General features: G+C 43.1%; 1 protein-coding gene across 4 annotated transcripts in view; it reads left to right on the top strand.

Annotated features, from left to right (window-relative positions):
- The window catches only part of LOC117508672 (rho GTPase-activating protein 42), a 356,336-nt gene that overhangs the window by 264,112 nt on the left and 71,979 nt on the right, over positions 1–20,245 (top strand). For all 4 annotated transcript variants that reach the window (XM_034168483.1, XM_034168481.1, XM_034168484.1 and 1 more), the window contains 3 exons: positions 13,961–14,039; positions 15,157–15,196; positions 15,456–15,518. In XM_034168483.1, coding sequence (XP_034024374.1) covers positions 13,961–14,039; positions 15,157–15,196; positions 15,456–15,518 — 182 coding nt within the window. The remainder of the gene's footprint in view (positions 1–13,960; positions 14,040–15,156; positions 15,197–15,455; positions 15,519–20,245) is intronic.

Below are 20,245 nucleotides of genomic sequence, written 5' to 3'. Positions count from 1 at the left end.
GCTTCAGCTGCAAGTCGTCCAGGTTGCACGTGAGCACCAAGCACAGGTGCTTTCCATGATGTTGATGAGGGTGAAGACTCTTCAGCCAGCACCTTCTTCACAGACAAATCAGCCCTCATGCCACCTGGAGAGCAAAGAAAAGAAAAGAACACCAAAACATCCAGCCACGCCCCCCCCAACACACAACACTGTTAGAGAGTAGTATGCTGTTATGCCTTTAATTATCCAGCTGTGAAATCCGGTGTCTATTTGGTTGGGCTTAAAATCAGGGTTGTATGCACACCAACTCACGATCTTCAAATTATTATGTAATTTATATTCATCTTTAATTTTTGACCAAGATTTTAATGATGACTCCAGCCATGGATTATCAACCTATCAACAGGTGAGTGTCATGATTGGGTATAAAAGGAGCATCCCCAAAAAGCTCAGCCGTTCACAAGCAAAGATGGGATCACCACTTTGTGACAACTGCGTGAAAAAAATAGTCCAACAGTTTAAGAATAATGTTTCTCAACGTTCAATTGCAAGGAATTTAGGAATTCCTTCATCTACAGTCCATAATGTAATCAGAAGATTTTGAGAATCTGGAGAACTTTCTACACGTAAGTAGCAAGGCCGAAAACCAACATTGAATGCCCATGACCTTCGATCCCTCAGGCGGCACTGCATTAAAAATCGACATCATTGTGTAAAGGATCTTACCGCGTGGGCTCAGGAACCCTTCAGAAAACCATTGTCAGTTAACACAGTTCATCACTACATCTACAAGTGCAAGTTAAAACTCTACCATCCAAAGCGAAAGCCATACATCAACAACATCCAGAGATGCCGCCGCCTTCTCTGGGGCCGAGCTCATCATCAGGTTTTGGAGCAACACATGCTGCCATCCAAGCAACATCTTTTTCAGAGACATCCCTGCTTATTTCAATGCCAAGCCACATTCTGCACGTGTTACAACAGCGTGGCTTCATAGTAAAAGAGTGCGGGTACTAGACTGGCCTGCCTGCAATCCACACCTGTCGCCCATTGAAAAGGTGTTGTGCATTATGAAGTGCAAAATACGACAACAGAGACCCCGGACTGTTGAACAACTGAAGTCGTACATCAAGCAAGAATGAGAAAGAATTCCACTGGCAAAGCTTCAACACTTAGTGTCCTCAGTTCCCAAACACTTATTGAGTATTATTAGAAGGAAAGGTGATGTAACACAGTGGTAAACATACCACTGTCCCAGATTTTTTGAAACATGTTGCAGGCATCCATTTCAAAACGAGAAAATATTTGCACAAGAACAATAAAGTTTATCAGTTTGAACATTAAATGTATTGACTTTGTGGTGTATTCAATTGAATATAGGTTGAAGAGGATTTGCAAATCATTGTATTCTATTTTTTTTTTACATTTTACACAATGTCCCAACTTCATTGGAATTGGGGTTGTACAACTCCTAAGTAATTTGAAGTATTTAAGTCCCATTTTGGTTTTAATTCTTTGCATAAATTTGTTGGAGTGTTAGTTCTAGAATACACCTTGTGGTTTAACCTGGACACATTTTTAGTGATGTACCGGGTGTTTCGGGTCTTACATCAGACACCCTCACCTGGGTGACCCAGCCGGGGCTGATCAGGGCCCAATCCTCTTCAGTCAGAGCCAACGTGAAGCCTTTTCAGGAGCTTCCATGATGTTTTTAATGGCTCTTCGTCTGTGCGATCCGCAGATCCCTAGGAGTCCCATGACCCGATGTAAAGATTGGCCTGTGAAGCCTCTACAACCCACTTCAGTGGGCTCGCAGCGGGCCTTCCACCCATTTCTCCGACATTCACAACCAGGTCAGCATACTTGACCTTCTTCTGTTCCTGCATTTCCTCCATCCACTCTTCCCAGGGGACAGTTAGATCCAGTAGCACCACCCGCTTACTTACCCTGGACATCAAGACCATGTCTGGCCATAGTGTTGTTGCTGCAATGATGTCCGGAAATATTAACTGCCTCCCAAGGTCGATCAGAAGTTGCTAGTCCCTTGCTGTTGCAAGCAGGCCCCCCTGGGTCTTCTTTGGAGGCTGGGGCTTTTCACCTGCTTGAACAAAAGTGATGGTGCACTTGGAGGATTATTGCCGCTTGCTGTTCTTGATGCCAGTACAAATGGTGTCTGCTACTGCCCTTAGCACCTGGTCATGGTGCCAACGGTACCGACCGTCTCCAAAGACCTTTGAGCAGCAGCTGAGGATATGTTCCAGAGATCCCCTCTTCTGGCAGAGTTGGCAAACTGGTGAGTCCACCAAGCCCCAGGTGAACAGGTTGGCAGGGATTGGGAGGACATCATACACTGACTGAACCAGGAACTTGAAGTGTGTAGATCCATCTTCCAGAGTTCTGCCCAAGTGATCTTGCGGCCAGTTGCATACTCCCACTTGGTCCAGGCCCCCTGCTTGGACTTGCCCACCATGCTGCTGTAGGGAACTTCCTCCACCTCAGCACATACCTCCTCCTGGATCAGCTTCCGCTTCTCCTTTCCACTGACTTTGCTATAGCTAGATTTGGAGTTGCTGCCCAGCCCGCCCGCCCAGTAGCCACTGTGCCCACCCAGTAGCCACTGTGCCCACCAGGATGCTTTGTTGCAACCTTGCTTCTGCTCGTTCCACTGCATCCTGGGCACGCCACTTCCATCCTGTTCTGACCTCCACCCCTGCTGAGGAGACCTTTGTGTCAGCAGAGTCCCTGTAGAGCAGGACATCTCTGGCTTGGGTGACCTTGAGAATCATAATTTAATGTGATTATCTGCGTTTTACTCACATTCAGTTTATATCAAGCATAGTTGCCAAATGTGTTTAGTTGGTTCCTTAAAAAAAAAAATAAAAAAAAAAAAAATATATATATATATATATATATATATATATAGGGGGGTGGTGGCCAAGTGGTTAAAGCGCTTGGTTTCAGTGCAGAATGTTCCGGGTTCAAATCCCACCCCTGCCACATTTCTTCATGTAATGTGGAGTTGCGTCAGGAAGGGCATCTGGTGTAAAAGGGACTTACTATATATATATATATATATATATATATATATATATAGTAAGTCCCTTCGGCTGCTCCCTTGTTTGCATTCGGGGTCGCCACAGCAAATCCAAGGTGGATCTGCATGTTGAATTGGCACAGGTTTTACACCAGATGCCCTTCCTGACGCAACTCCACATTACATGAAGAAATGTATATATATATAAATAAATATATATATATATATATATACACACACACTCAACAAAAATATAAACGCAACACTTTTGGTTTTGCTCCCATTTTGTATGAGATGAACTCAAAGATCTAAAACTTTTTCCACATACACAATATCACCATTTCCCTCAAATATTGTTCACAAACCAGTCTAAATCTGTGATAGTGAGCACTTCTCCTTTGCTGAGATAATCCATCCCACCTCACAGGTGTGCCATATGAAGATGCTGATTAGACACCATGATTAGTGCACAGGTGTGCCATAGACTGCCCACAATAAAAGGCCACTCTGAAAGGTGCAGTTTTATCACACAGCACAATGCCACAGATGTCGCAAGATTTGAGGGAGCGTGCAATTGGCATGCTGACAGCAGGAATGTCAACCAGAGCTGTTGCTCGTGTATTGAATGTTCATTTCTCTACCATAAGCCGTCTCCAAATAGAATTTGGCAGTACATCCAACCAGCCTCACAACCGCAGACCACGTGTAACCACACCAGCCCAGGACCTCCACATCCAGCATGTTCACCTCCAAGATCGTCTGAGACCAGCCACTTGGACAGCTGCTGAAGCAATCGGTTTGCATAACCAAAGAATTTCTGCACAAACTGTCAGAAACCGTCTCAGGGAATCTCTCGTTGTCCTCATCGGGTTCTCGACCTGACTCCAGTTTGTCGTCGTCACCGACTTGAATGGGCAAATGCTCACATTCGCTGGCGTTTGGCACGTTGGAGAGGTGTTCTCTTCACGGATGAATCCAAGTTCACACTGTCCAGGGCAGATGGCAGACAGCATGTGTGGCGTCGTGTGGGTGAGCGGTTTTCTGATGTCAATGTTGTGGATCGAGTGGCCCATGGTGGCAGTGGGGTTATGGTATGGGCAGGCATCTGTTATAGACGAAGAACACAGGTGTATTTTATTGATGGCATTTTGAATGCACGGAGATACCGTGACGAGATCCTGAGGCCCATTGTTGTGCCATACATCCAAGAACATCACCTCATGTTGCAGCAGGATAATGCACGGCCCCATGTTGCAAGGATCTGTACACAATTCTTGGAAGCTGAAAATGTCCCAGTTCTTGCATGGCCGGCATACTCACCGGACATGTCACCCATTGAGCATGTTTGGGATGCTCTGGACCAGCGTATACGACAGCGTGTACCAGTTCCTGCCAATATCCAGCAACTTCGCACAGCCATTGAAGAGGAGTGGACCAACATTCCACAGGCCACAATTGACAACCTGATCAACTCTATGCAAAGGAGATGTGTTGCACTGCATGAGGCAAATGGTGGTCACACCAGATACTGACTGGTATCCCCCCCCCCAATAAAACAAAACTCCACCTTTCTGAGTAGCCTTTTATTGTGGACAGTCTAAGGCACTAAGGCACCTGTGCACTAATCATGGTGCACAGGTGTGCATCTTGGTATGGCACACCTGTGAGGTGGGATGGATTATCTCAGCAAAGGAGAAGTGCTCACTATCACAGATTTAGACTGGTTTGTGAACAATATTTGAGGGAAATGGTGATATTGTGTATGTGGAAAAAGTTTTAGATCTTTGAGTTCATCTCATACAAAATGGGAGCAAAACCAAAAGTGTTGCGTTTATATTTTTGTTGAGTGTATAAGGACATCATCGGCATATAGTGCCACCTTGTGCATGTCTCCAGAGATGTCTATTCTCTTTATTTAATTTGTCTGTCTTATCATCTGAGCCAGAGGCTCTATGTAAAGGGACAACAAAACAGGTGAGAGCCCAAAGCCTTGCCTTGTCCCACATTCCAGTTCAATTTAATTTGTTAAATTTATTTTTATCCGAGCAGTTGGTTTTGTATATAATGCTCCAATTGTTTTTATAAAATTACTATGAAAGCCAAATCTCTCTAGTACTTTATATAAAAAGCTCCAGCTCACAGACTCAAAGGCCTTCTCTGCATCAAGGCTGAACAAGGCTGCCTGAATCTTCATCTTTTTAATGTGGTTCATTATGTGCAGAGTGTGTCTTACATTATCATGTGTTTGTCTCTGTGAGATGAAGCCTGTTTCATCAGTATTAATAAGATTGCCTCTAATCTTTTTGCCAGGATTGATGTAAATAGTTTATAACCAATATTGAAAACAGAAATAGGTTTAAATGAGCTACAATTAAGTGTGATCCTTTCCTTCTTTTGGAATTACTGGAATAGTTGCTTCTTTCCATGAAGGTGGCATTTTTCCATCTTTTAAAGCCAAATTTAATAGTTTTAATAGAAACGATAATAACTCAGTTTTAAATTTTTTATATCATTTGGGAGGAAAGCCTGTTCGTCCGTCCGGACCTGTCCGATATCAGACAGGACAGCTCTCTTTCAGTTATTTCAGACATAAGTATTTACTTTTGATTTTCAGACAGAGTAGGTACATTTTGCTGTTTCAAAAAATTGTTTATCTGTTGAACATTTTGTGAATTTGGTTGTGTGTATAACTGCTTATAATAATCCTAATAATCCTAATATGAATTGTATTGTCTGCTTGTTGTTTTTGTAATTTACTTGCAAGTAATTTTGGAAATCTGGAGCCTGACTCAGTATATTTTTGCTTTGTGGAGATCATCTTCTTTTGTATTTCCTGTTGGTAGATTGCATTTATTCTATTTCTTAAAAGTTTTAATTTGATGTTAAGCTCTGGATTCAGACCTCTCCTGTGTTTTGTCTCAAGCTCTTTTAATTCTTTTTTAACTCTTGCAATTTAGTTTGTCTTTCTCTCTTTTTATGTGAACAGAAAGATATCATTTTACCTCTCATGAATGCTTTCAATGAGTCCCAAACAATTTCTGGCCTTCTCCATTTAGGTTTTCCTTTTTAAAAAAATTGTAATGTCCATTTTAGTTAATTTGGTGAATTGCAAGTCATTTAACATATTTGTGTTCAATTTCCATAGTGTATTGTTGGGTTCATTATTCATTTCTAAGGTTAAAAAATGGGGGCATGGTCTGGCAAATCAATATTTTCTATGTCAGCCTTCTGTATCCTGTGGCAATCCCTTAAAAAAAAAAAAAAAATCCAGCCTTGAGTACACTGTGTGCGAATGAGAGTAATGCGTATAATCACGGCTTGTTGGAAAGAGATTCCTCCAAGTGTCTATAATACCATGGTCTGACATTAGTATTTTAATTTTCTTTTGTAGTTTTGAATGACGAAATTTGACGAGTCAAGCCTTGAATTAAGTCTCAATTTTTCATGCTCAGCAGAATTAAGGTGAGTTTCTGGAAGCATGGCAATTTCAGCATTCTCCTTTTTTAGTTTGGATAGTATCTTATTCCATGTTGTTGGGTTCAAAACCCATTGACATTATATGAAGCAAATTTTATACCATTTTATACCACAAAACTTTGAACAATAACACGAACAGAACAAAAACTTATTAAAAACTTCAAACTAAAAACTCTGTGTGGGGGGTGTTGTGCTTCAAGTGCCGAGGTTCTAAAAAAATTGATCCTTTCGTGGGCTTGTGATGCTAGACCTCCAGTCCAGGGAAAGCCTGTTCGTCGCTAAGAGCAGAGCCCATGTAGGTGGCTGTACTGCGTCAGTAATCATAACCGATAGAGTCCATGTCTGACATAGTATAATATGAATCAAGAATAAAAGGGCAACACTTTTTTTCCCAAACAGATAGATAGCTTTTGCCTTGAGGTAAAAATCATCTGAATTAGTATCGCTGGTAAGTACTCATCTTTAGAAATCTGTCACCTGAATTCTTGTAGCTTTTCCACAGCCCGCAGCTTGTTTGGGAGGGTGCATTTGTTTGCGCTGCCGCGTCCTCGTCATGCCATGATGAAAGCCACCGTAGCTCACACTGAAACGGGTCAACAAGGGGCGAGATGACGGTGACTGGGAAGCCGTGTGATGACATATCCACTGTCGCCTCTGCTGCGTTTTGATATATCCGGGTCTCCTCTTCAAAAAACTCTCATATTTTCACAGGATATGGAGTTTGGAACTTGATTCTCCTCTCTTTGAGCACATCTTTCCTGACTGTACTCAGCGCATTTCTTAAGGATAGCCGGCGGGTAATCATGATCCACGTAGAATCGTTTGTTCTCATAGAAGGCTTGCTTCTTCTGCCAGGCTCTCCTTATAACCTCCTCTTTAACTCTGAAGCTAGCAACTTTTGCAATGGATCAAGCAAGGCTTTAACTGATCAGCGGGCTTGGGTCCCAGTGCTCTGTGGGGTCTTTCAATCTTTACTTCAGCCTCACATGGAAAGTCCAAAGACTCTTGGAACATATTTTCCAAGAAGGAAACCATGTTGTTGCTCTCAGCTTGCTCGGGAGTACTGTAGATTCTGATGTTATCTCTGCGAGCCCTGGCCTCTTGTTCTGTTAACTTAGCCTCCATATCGTTCTGCCGTTGTACAAACCATCCCAATAAAGTAGATTCTGCCTGCATCTCTGTTTCCACCTTGTCAGTACAGCCTTTGGCTTCATCCAGTTGATCATTTGTTTTATGCAGATTCTGTTGGATGTTTGAAAGTGTCTAAAATCTTTCAGTTCCTTGAATATGCTAACCAAGCTAGCTCCCTTGGGTTCATCTTCCTTGAGGTCCTCATGGTCAGAGGAGCCGCTCCGACTGCCCTGTATCACCTCATAATTTAGCTCTGTCCTTAGTTTTTTCCGTCCTTTACCTCCTCTAGTCTCCATCTTGATAAAACTGTTGAGGTTATGCAATTCACTGGCTTTTCGGGGATGTTTTTGGCAATACTGTCGGAGAGCACCAAAGTTATGCGGCCATTGTCAGTGTGACCCGGAAGCAGCTCCTGTTTAAATACTGCTTTTGTCCACAGTGTAACTTATTTCGGCTCTGTGTCTTATTACCAGCGTCGGCAGTTCGATTGTATGCATTGACCTGTGAGCTGGTGTCGCAGATCAAATGGTCCCCCCTAAAAATCTTAATCACATTCACTGTGCATGCATCATCAGCCGTAGTTCATAAATTATCACCTCATTTCTGCTTAAAATTGCACTCCAGTCATCATCTGTCTCAGTAACACATATTTGAAGCTTTTGTACAACAATCATGTACACAGAAATTCAGCATTATTTCATCATAAAACACGGAGGAAGCAATCAGACCACCGCAGCTACACGAGCTGCTAGCTGATGCGTTCACTACACGTCGGTCATTTCAAAAGTGTCACTGATTATCGCCACGGTTCTTCTTAAAACAGCCTAATTTTTGCTTAAAACTGACTTTAGAATGATTTAAGAGGTTTTACTTTGTCATCTGATGGTTAATAATCCCATTCATTATTTGATCGCTTTGGGTGAAGAGACTCTGTCTCAGATGAGCGGCTGAGCTCTGAAATGACACATACGCAGTGGAGAGAGGGGAGACCAATTTCTAGGGGGGGCCATTTGGTCTGTGACACCGGAATTGTTAGCTACCTCTCCGCACATGCGCACTGATGAACTCAAAACTGGCTTATGCTTTGCACAAGTCCGGGTAAACCCCCATGTGATCTATGGTGTCAGTGTCGGTCTGATCCATGGTCTGAACTGTCGCTACCACCAGTAGTTCAAAGTCGTCAGTTCTTTTGAAAGTTTACCCTTCAGGGGAGCTTTTCATACATTTTTTGTAAACAATGCAAATTTTGATCATATTGGTAATGTCATATAATGAATCCTCTACTTAAAGATTAATAAATAAAATTATTGTGGTGCCAGTGAAAATTGTTTTTATGCCTTAAATGTTATACAACTCAGCAGCCTATACTTTTAAGTAGACTAAAACATTTTGGGGTTTTTTCCTCCTGAAATGAGACGTCCTGCGTTCTTTATGAATTACATTGATGTTGATTTGCAGCACAGCCGGCTGAGATCAGATCAGAGGTATGGAGTGGCATTCATGCCATTAATGTATGAAAAGAAATGCTTTTGAGAAAAACTACAGATTTTGTTTATTTTGATTTATATCCAGAGATCAAGCATCCAGTGACCAATTTCATATTTACTTTAAGAATCAATAAAATGTTATTGACATAGAAAACCTGTAAAGCCTACTTTTAATACACAGAAAATTCACCAGAGGTATTGATAGGGGAATCGATAAGGAATTGGATTAATACATGGAATTGACAATGGCATCGATATTGATAAAATCTTATTAATACCCATTCCTTATTATTTATGTTAAAATGTGTTAGTTATGCCAAAGACATTTAAAAACAGATGTTTAAATGTTTTAAAAAACTGTTTAATATATGACAAAATATAAAAATAGAAGAATAGAAAGTTCTTTAAAAACATGTTTAAAATGTTTACGAAGGCTGTAAAATGTGTAAATGTATAGACAGTTCCTTAAAAACACACAAATACTTTTAAAATGTGTTTAAGATGTGCACATAAAAGAATAAAAAGAAACATCAAGCTATTGAAATTGTGTGTGTGTGTTGGTGGGGGGCCCCACAACTATTCATTTGTTCTCTGAGGGGAGAGCTCATTCACCCACACTTTGAAAACCCCTAATGTAACATATTCTACCTTAATAGTATGCATTAGATCACAACTTTGTCTGTTGTGATCCCTAGAGTCCCCCTTTCCCCCTTTTAGGTTGTAAATCAGCACATATTTTTGCGGGTCAGGCAGTGTGGATTGGCTTTCGTGATGGGGTTGCAGGTGTTTTTATATACACTATAACTTGCCTAAACCGTCATTAACTGGATGTTTGCACTCACCAGACAAAAGCAAATGTTCCAATGCTTTTGTATTGGTTTTCCATGTAATAAACATGGTATTTACCAGATTTTGTATAACGGATTTTCACACACATCGGACAAAACATCCCAAGCCATCGCAATGTATTCCCATTAAAAAATCCTCGCATATACAGAACAGAGCAATCCGGGCATGCCCATGCAGTGCAACAGAGGTATGAAAAGCAGATCAGCACTGACACTCCACTCGCCGATTTGAGGAAAGTTATCAGGGCTGGTGGTGGGCTGAAACCGGAAGCAGTGGGAGACCAATGCAGACTCACAGGCAGCGAGCGTTGGTTTAGTTGAATAATAGGCTTTATCTTGAAACCAGGCATTGGGTTCGGTACACAGGTAGTCAGACATGGAAGCAGATGTATCAGACATGGTACAGGCTGGGACGTCGTCCATAAACCAGGCAGGGTTCGTTCACACAGCGTCGAGGTATACAGCAGGCAAAACAAAGGCAGAGTCAAAATACAGGCAGAGTTCAGGATACGGCAAGGCGGAGGTCGGAGCAACAAAGCAATGTCAAAACACACATGAACAAACTGGACAAGAACGAGAGGCTAGAAAGTGAACAAAGTCAACAATCAGGCCGTGAGCTGTGGATCTGTGAGGGTTTTAAAGAGGAGCAAACTAATCAGGTTGCTGTGGAGCAGGTGTGTGGAAGGAGGTGTGGTTTAGTGAACAAAGAAGAGGGAAGAAAGGCAAGAAAGTGCAGGAGGGCAAAACAAGCCGGTGCTAAGCAAGATAAGTAGGTGACAGAAAAACTAACTGAATAACCTGACGTGTTCTAGACAAACAATAATGCGTGAGTGAAACCAAAAGGGGCAGAACTAAGAAATACGGTGGCAAGTCTAAAGAGAGAAAAAATAAGGACCTTTGAATTGAACCAAACTAGGATGAAACAGATACTGGCAGACAAGAGAATACAACAACTGATGAAGGCACAACAACTATGGACTGAACTGCAAATAACCAAAACCCAGAGAATACAGAATAATGCAATAAATAATACAAGATAACTGATAACTGCTCATCAGATTATGTTTCATTTGTTATTCATGGCATTTTCTGTTCAACACCAAAGTTAAAAAAATAATAACATGTGACTAAGCATATACAATAAATGTGATAAACTAATTGATGAAAACAAACTGGCAGGACAGCACTAGAATGGAACTGAATCATGACAAAGAAATACAAAGTGACAAAGAGACCAAGTAATAAAGCAAAATGGAACACAGAATAAACACATGATGAAAATAATCCACTAATAAAACAAAGCAGGAGCCGAAGGGGATGTAAAGAAAGAAGGAATCAAAGCCTTGAATAGGGCCAAACCATGACAAAAGTGGGTATCGTATTTCTTTGATTAAAAGCCTGGGCATTTTTTAAACCATGCTCAGACCCTAAATGAGAGAGGCCTTTATACAAGACCAGCGATTATTAACAAAATGCTGCCTGCAGTGTAATATTGTAATATGGTGTTAAGTTTCACACATATCCCTGGGTGTGATGAATCAAAGACAACTGCTTTAGATCAGTGCCCTATGCATAGCTGCAAACCCTCCATGTAGCCTGACGCGTACCTGCTAAATGACAGAGACTGCAAAGGCTGTGATTGGTCACTTTTATGTTTTCACTCCTTCCTCTCCTTCCTCCCTCGTCATATTTTAATCACTTTTGCAGTGTGTACACTGATTACATTTTGATCTAAGATCAAATAAGTTTCACAGAAAAGGCTGCAAATACGGCCCACTGCACAACATGGAGTTGAAAAACTACAAAGAAGCTCAAATCACTCATGGACGGAAATTGCACACATCGTAATGTTATTTTGGAGATTGATGATTATATAAAGAAGTGGAGCTCACTGAGGGACAAATTAATCCAGAAAAAGCCACTGTTCCTGCAGTAAATTGAAGTAAGATGCCCACCAATGCGACGGAAAACTTCAAGAGGGTCATGCGCACATTGACATCATTGCATGGCCACAGAGTTAACAAGTTGTGGAAGCATATATCAGGCTTTAGTATTTTAAGGTATCACTCCGCAGCGGACATAGAAAAAAGAGTGACTTGACCAAATGGAATTTTTCAATGCAAATAATGCCCGGGGCTTATTGAAGGCAGGCGGTCGGGCGGTCTCCTGGTCATGGGCTTTGGTGTTTGGGGTGGGATCCGGGGTGGGGGGCCCTGCTGGCTGCACTGGGGTCCTGGCTGTCGGGGGGCCTTGTGCTCATCCTGGCCCCGGGGTTGGACCTTGCCTCTTGTCTGGGGGCCGGGCCCTGCCCTAGTATGGCTCGGTGGCCCCTTGTGCTTTGGATTTGGTTGTGGTGGCTCCTTTGCCCCCCACCCTTGCCACCGCCGCTCCTGCCTGCTGGGGCCATGGCCCTGGTGGTGTGGTTCTGAGGCTCTCCCTATTGTTGGGTCTATGCCAGCACCTTGTGTGCTTCCCTTGGGTATGGGGCTGCTCCCTATGCCTCCGTGGGGAGGGGTGGTGTCGGGGGTGCGTTCCGACGTCCCCTGTTGGTTTGCTGTGCTGCCTAGTGGACCCACGTCCGTCGGCGCTTGCGGCCGACCGTGTGGATTCTGACGTGCCGGAGTGGTCCATGTCATATGGTAAGGTTCTGTACTCTTGTCTTGGCCCAACACACCAGCCACAGTAGTGATCGGATATTTAGCTGTGATCGGGGTCTCTGTGTGTGTATGGTTGCGTGTTTGTGGCCGTCACCACAATTCGGTTTTTGGGTGCTCTTAAGAGGATTAAAACTATGGTGTCACTGTTTGTTCATGTGTGGCTGTTTGTCATGCTATGTTGTATGGTTGGGGCCCCGTCTCCTCTGTGTCTCACGTCACAGTTATTGTCTTCACCACTTGTCTCTAGTTCTTGTGTGTCTTTGTGTTGTTTTGGTGGTCGGCCCTTCCTGAAAGAAGTTGTTGGTTGGCTTTGAGTAGGATGTTGTAGGCTGATCGGGAAGGGCGGATGGGGGTCACACACACACCACATTCACTCATGCACTACCACGAATAAATTGCATATATGGGTATTAATGTTCATAAATGGTTCTGCCAGTGTGGCATTTACCATTACTATATATGCACACAGGGAAAGAAAAAAGTAAAAGTATTGGTCAAACTGGGCTGCTCTGGTTTATACAGCTTCACACGCTGCACAAGTTGATTTAACAGGCCACTTCCTATGTTACGATCAAGCCATAAAATTGTCATTAAAGAATTACAAACTCTTTATACAGGTTTTTTTTTATGTTTTTTCATGACATGTACTTCTGCCTTCTCGTGAAAGTGACTTCAGCATCACAGTGGTCACATGAACACAACATTTTGCAACAGGTGTTATTGGGAAGGTTGCTCAGTTTCACAGGTTTTAAGAGCATCATATTTTCCACAACAGACAATGGAGCATTTCATGAGATGGGAAATGGGATTGGATCACTCATGATATATCGATGTCTGACATTTGTTATGTCGACAGGCATCAAAATGTGTGGACATCAGACACTGACATGTGACACTTTCTGTTAAAAGCCCTGAATTATCAACCAAATTAAGCAACATGGGCAACATTAAATTCAAACAGTTCCAATACATTTTCGGTAAATTGCCCAGCGCGAACAATGAATGGTTCATATCAGTTCCAAGGAAAACAGCTTTGCATTGCCTCGTTTTATGAGACATAAGAGACAACCTGCTGTGCTGTAGATTGACTTGAGCAGATGAAGACGTATGCATGCTGGGTGGAAATAAAGAAATCGTCATCTGGCACACGCTGCATTTAATTGGGAGTGGAATGTGAAGCACCGAGGCAACTAAGAGCACAGTTTGAAGTCAAGCATTTGCACATGAGCTATTTTAGTCACTCTAGTTGTTCTGTTGTGCTCTCAGCCAGTGTAAACACAGTCTGTCCAGGGGCCCCCAAGGCAATGAGATCAGACTGAGACCAGCTTTTCTCTGAAATCTGTCCAGGCATGGCGTTATGACACTGCAAGCACTGTCAGAGCTGAACAGAAGACTGTGGCTGGAGGCCATGGATGGCAAGGAACCGGTGAGGAACTCTGCCTGTTTGTCTTTGAAATATTCATTTTTATGGTGCCACCTCTCTCCCCAGAATGCTGTTTGATTATCTGTTGGACAAAGCATGTATTATTTCACTCTGTCACCATCTCCTGGTTGGTTAGGGTTAGGTCCAGCTACTCTTTAACAAAACCCACTGTGAACCTCACTTGTGCTAAAAACAGTCCAGTCATGGGAGCACTGGGAAAAACTGACATCATTTTCTGCCTTCAGGCATTTTTACAGCCGCCAAGGACGTAATAAAATCATTGGCGTTTATTTATTTATTTGTCTGTCTGTCTGTCTGTCTGTCAGTTAGCAGGATTACGTCAAAACTACTGAACGGATTTTGACGGAATTTTCACCACAGATAGATATTAGGCCATGGAAGAACCCATTAAATTTTGGAGGTGATCTGGATCCAGACCCAGATTCTGGATCAAGTTTCACTTTATATAGGCTTTGAAGAATTACTGTTAGCGGGATTACATCAAAACTACTGCACAGATTTTGACAAAATTTTCAACACAGATACATATCAGGCCATGGAAGACTCCGTTCGATTTTGGAAGTGATCCGGATCCTAATCTGGATTCTGGATCAAGATTTTACTTTATATAGACTTTGAAGGCTTACGTCAGATATTCTTCACAGATTCTCACCAAACTTTCACCACAGATAGATATTAGGGCATGAAAGACTCTGTTAAATTTTGGAGGTGATCAGGATCCGGATTCTGGATCAAGATTTCACTTTATATAGACTTTGAAGGATTACGTCAAAACTTCTTCACAGATTCTCACCAAATTTTCACCACAGATAGATATTAGGGAATGAAAGATTTCGTTAAATTTTGGAGGTGATCAGGATCCGGATTCTGGATCAAGATTTTACTTTATATAGACTTTGAAGGATTACGTCAAAACCTCTTCATGGATTCTCACCAAATTTGCACCACAGATAGATATTACAGCATGGAAGACTCCACTGAATGTTGGAGGTGATCTGTATCTGGATTGGTGGACATCAGAAATCTCTGATTGCTCTTATTTTTGAATATGTGAACCAAAGTCTTTCTCTGTGTAATCACAAATTTTGTCAATTTCTAGATTTACAACCTTCCAACCATACTGAGTAAGAAGGAAGAGAGTAAGTGCCTTTAGTTTCATCATGCTGCAGCTTTGTCACATCTTACAATGCATGCATAATCAAACACATTGTCCCCTATAAATACTTTGGTTTATTTTCCACAGTCACTCGACCCACTCCAGCCACTCACCTGACATACTGAGTCTCATTGCACAAAGTTGTATCTTATTAGACTACAAGCAGAACTTATTACTGCCTGATGTGTGGTTAACCCAGCCTGTAACTGACATGTCAACCCTGTTCTCATGTTGCCTTACAGCATTTCTTAATGAGGCTGGCTTTAACTTTGTAAGAAAATGCATTGACCTGGTGGAGAGGAGAGGTGAGGATCTCAGCATCATCACACCACTTTAATGTAACCCCGTCATGGTTATGGATAAGACCGCACTTCACTACAGTAATGATGGCACCTACAGATAGTTCCTAAATTAGCTCCTGGACTGTTACGCATCCGAGGACGTGGAGCTTATTTGAAAAAAGACAAACACATTCGCCCTATTGAGGTTACAAATCCCACGAAATCTCGCAAAACTTTCGAAGAGGTCGCCGCTCTGCGAGATGTCAATTACACTGAGAAATGCATTGAGACGCTCTGATCAGGCTGCACTTCAACCGCTGCACACAGACAACAGCACACAGACAACTCTTTGTATATTGTGCCTAGAACTCTCGTGAATATATTATCTGCATTTTTAGATGTTATTATGTTTGTTTTATGTAAACATGCAAGAGGCTCAGGTTGTTTCTCCTTTATTTTCAGTGGGATTTGCTGTGAGCTGTGATCGCTTTCTGTTCATGTCATTCTGGGGGAAAGTGAAGTTTGCTCTTTAATGTCCTGCTTATTGTCCTGTACAGCACTGGTTGTCCAGTTTGTTCCAGAGTAATATGTATAAAATGTCTGAAATTCGGTTTGCGTTTCCAGCAGACACGGATTATTTGGAATATTTGTTTTAGCACGTTTTCAGGGTCTCGTGCATGCAGTCTCTTATTAACGTGATGAAAAGCATAAAAAAGTACATTTTAGTAGTATAATGTTCATTTGCAATCGTCATCATGTGGATTCTCTATGTTGTTTTGACTGCAGCAACTCTCTGGCGCGCAAGGGATTATGGGATATCTCAGTGGGGCGAATAGACGATTTTATAAGTTAGTTTTTTAACAGTGTCTTTCTCTGTGTTGTGAATCTGTGAGTGGTGAAGGAACAGAGAGACACTGGTGAATGCACGGTCTCTCCAGTTACAGCTACTGATGCTTGTACTACCTTTAGAGTTGTCCTGGATCTCTTGATGGGTTCTCTCCATGGTGTTTTTGTGCATGCTCACTTAGTTTTTGAGGATGGCCTATTCTGTTTCTGCGGGGTGCATAACATCATGTCCCGGTGGCAACAGACACGGTAGTCTCACTGAATCTTGCTTTGACAGAATACCAGCTGAATGTAACAGCAGCACTGCTTCTTAGACGAGCACAACATGTGCAAGGCCAGTTTTCAAAACACTGTTCATTTTCAGTGGCCATTAGTAATTGGACAAATGAAATATAAGGATTTTTTATTATTATTTACAAAAATCAATACTTTTACAGCCATTTTTCTTCAGGGAAGTCAGGGCAAGGATACATGAACATTTCCAAGTCACAGAATATGTCAGGCTTCAATTATATAATCATTAACACACACAAACAGTGTGTGTTAATGATTTACTGCATGTTAAGTCTCTAGGGAATAAGTAGCTGCGAAAAACTTTGACTCGTGAGAGTAACCACCAAGACACTCAGACAACACTGAAGAAGACGTGATGTTGTGCACCCCGCAGGAACCTAATAGGCCATTCTCTAAAACTAAGTGAGCATCCAGGACAACGCTAAAGGAGTTACAAGCATCAGTAGCTGTGCGTGGAGAGACTGTGCATTCACCATTCTTTGCCTATTCCTTCACCACTTACAGATTCATGACACAGAGAAAGGCACTGTTAAGAAAAAAAATCGTTGTCTGTGAGGATCCACAGGCTTTAGATTGAGTAGTGTTTATAAAATAGGTAGCTGACATTTTTCAAGGGTGGTAATAAATTATGCAAAGTTTCTATAATGAGTTGGAATGGCATGTGAGTCCAGAATGTTTTTCGAACCTTAGACTTCAACAGTTTTTAGAAGAACTCAACCCTTTTATTTCCTGCTAGAGAGTAAACTGAGTGACCTTATGTCAAAAACTGATTTATGGCCCTGTCAGCCAATCAGAATCAACTACGTCACTAAGCCCCACCCCTAATCCCGCCCCCTTATGACATCACAGCCAATCAGAATCAATTATGTCACTATGTCCCGCACCTAACCACGCCCCTAACCCCTCCCCTAGTCCCGCCTCCAAGCCCTGCCCCTGGCTCCTCCCCTAGCCCCACCCCTGGCTCCACCCCTAGCTCCTCCCCTAACCCTTCCCCCAAGCTCCACCCCTAACCCTGCCCCTAGCACCTCCCCTAACCCCACCCCAAGCTCCGCCTCAAAGCCCTACCTCCCCTCCCACCCGGGTCTAATATTTTAATGTCATTTTATTTCATGAATTAAAGAACGATTAAAAAAAATACCTAGATCTTTTTTAATGTATTAAAGAATTAACTGATTCTGAAATAATTAAACATAAATCAGTGTCTAATATTTTATACCCCTTTAATATTTTTTAATTCTTAAATTAAAGCGCGTCCTTTTATGGTTTTTAATGCCTCAATTAAAGAAGGATTAAAAAATACCCGTATCTTTTGCACAATTATGGGAAGTTTTCTTCAATTTAGTGATTAAACATGAATACTTTAATACCCCTTTAATATTTTTTAATTCTTAAATTAATGCGTCTCCTTTTCTGTTTTTTAATTCTTAAATTAAAGAAGGGTTAAAAATAACCGTCTCTCGGCTGTAACGGCTGTAAGTCTTTGCAGCAAGACGGTCAAATACCCGTGCATAAAGCTCCTCACGGAAACATGACCCCACGGCTGTAATACCTGTTGCAGACGCTAGCTGTGTGCGTGTGTGTCTGTCTGGGGGTGTGTGTGCGTGTGTGTGTGTTTCGGAGGTGTGTGTGTGTGTGTGTGTGTGTGAGACCTGCGCAGCGGGGGTGTCACGTCGGATGGTCTTTTATAACATAGTAGAGAAGCTTGAATCTTTGGTTGAAGCTTGAATGTTTTATTACATCCGATTTCCTGATGACGGGTCATTCGCTGGGCTTGTTTGAAGACAGAAAAACAAAGCTTATTCTTAGTCACGATAGATGCAGTTTCTTTTAAGATATTACCCGGTCGATCAGGGGTTGCGGGACACCCGCTGATCGGAGATGCCGCCCAAGGTAATGAAGGCGGAAAAAACAAAGTTTCTTCTCAGTCATGCCAGATGGTGTTTTTAGTCATCCGAGGCGTTGAATTAAGCCCCGCGGGCCGAAGACAGGGTTTAAAAATCCCCTTTTCGATGACAGAGTGACATACAGCATCCAGCGTGGCGAGACGAACTCCGATCCTCCGTTACATCTGTGAGACGCCCGTGAACATCACCATGACGACAGAGGGCTCACTCGCTCCAAAAAAAGCGAGAATGTACGTCAGCCACTTGAGTCAGCCGATACCGGAGGAAGATTTGACGTACGGCCTGGAGGGGCCCGAACGTTTAACTTACACGTTCGATCCGTATTTTGCCCAAGTAAGTTTCTTCACTCTGGCTGAGGGTGAGACTGCCACTTGAGGAACCCCGCGGGTGGCGCTTACTTCCGCTGACTGGGGAGTGTTCTCCGCGGCTGCAGGGTCGATGATTCGTGACACGGTCAACCCTGAGCCTCCAGGAGATCGGACACCGGAAAAGAGGAAAACTCACTTCCAACTCACCTGGCTCAGCCCCCAGGGGCCGCGCTATAGGGTGATATTTCAGCGGGGACCTCCTGACGCTGACTCTGAGGGTGAAATTAAATTGGAGAGAGTTAGTGCCAGCGGCCACGTCAGATCCATCACAGCCGCGGCTGAGAGCTGGGACGAGTTGTTCCACACCTGCAACGAGAGGATTACGGGCCTTTTTACAAGGTGTCTGGCCTGGAGGGATGTGATCGAAGTCCGAAAAAACTTGGCCCCTCTTTTTACTTAAAAAAAAAAAAAAAACTCTGCCGTAGCTCCTCCCCCACATGTACGGGGATTTCTATAAAAAAAACCAGCGGACCACATCTCATTTAAGCATCGGACGACGAACCAGCATGAGCTCCTCAACCTCCCCCATCGCACCGGCCGATGACATCACTTGTGACTGCACACTCGCCTGTGGAAGAGACCCGCCATCCCCGGGGCAGGCCTGGACGAGATCCGCCGAGCCGGTCGTGAACCACCACCAGCGCCAGAAGGCTTCACGGACCCGCGCCGGGTACGAGACCCCGTGGCGAGTTCAGCTCAAACTGGTCTGGGGCGAGATCCATCCTTCTCACGCGCTTTCTAGCCCGGGAGGCGTGGGCTGTCACGGAGGGGGGCCGCGAGTCTGGGGGAGGTACAAGACCTCGAGCGGGCTGAGAAATACGTCACATCTTATGCATCAAACCGGCCAGACGGGTTCCTGTCAGAGGAATTCCTGAAAACGGTGAAAGTCGGCATGGCCCACTTACTTTTGGCTGTGATCAAAAGTTACAGACAAAAACTCTGTTACGGGTGTGAGATCGATCACCCCAGCCAGCGCCAGCACGAGTGCCTGGACCCGTTAAATGAATATTTCTTTACCGGACATTTTGAGAGATTAATGGTGAGACTCTGGAGACTGACCTTCATTCCGGCTGTGGTAAAACTCCTAGCCCAGCGCTTCCTCAACCCATCAGCGGCGAGGGTCCAGGGGGCAGTAGAAAACATCCTCACTGAGCTGAAATACACTGATAATTTTGAAGCAAAGAGTAACGAACTGTACACGTTTCGGTGAAGACGCCGATCTCGACCTGGAGGGGATGGTAGCCGTCTATAACCCAGACGACTGAAAAAAAACCTGCATTTTTTTTTTTTTTTTATATCATCATTATATTGTTTACAGTCATGGGTAATTGTGTGATGA

Source organism: Thalassophryne amazonica, chromosome 4, assembly GCF_902500255.1.
Source record: "Thalassophryne amazonica chromosome 4, fThaAma1.1, whole genome shotgun sequence".
Taxonomy (NCBI): domain Eukaryota; kingdom Metazoa; phylum Chordata; class Actinopteri; order Batrachoidiformes; family Batrachoididae; genus Thalassophryne; species Thalassophryne amazonica.
The sequence above is the reverse complement of the archived record's forward strand: the minus strand, read 5'-3'. Positions and strand labels throughout refer to the sequence as shown.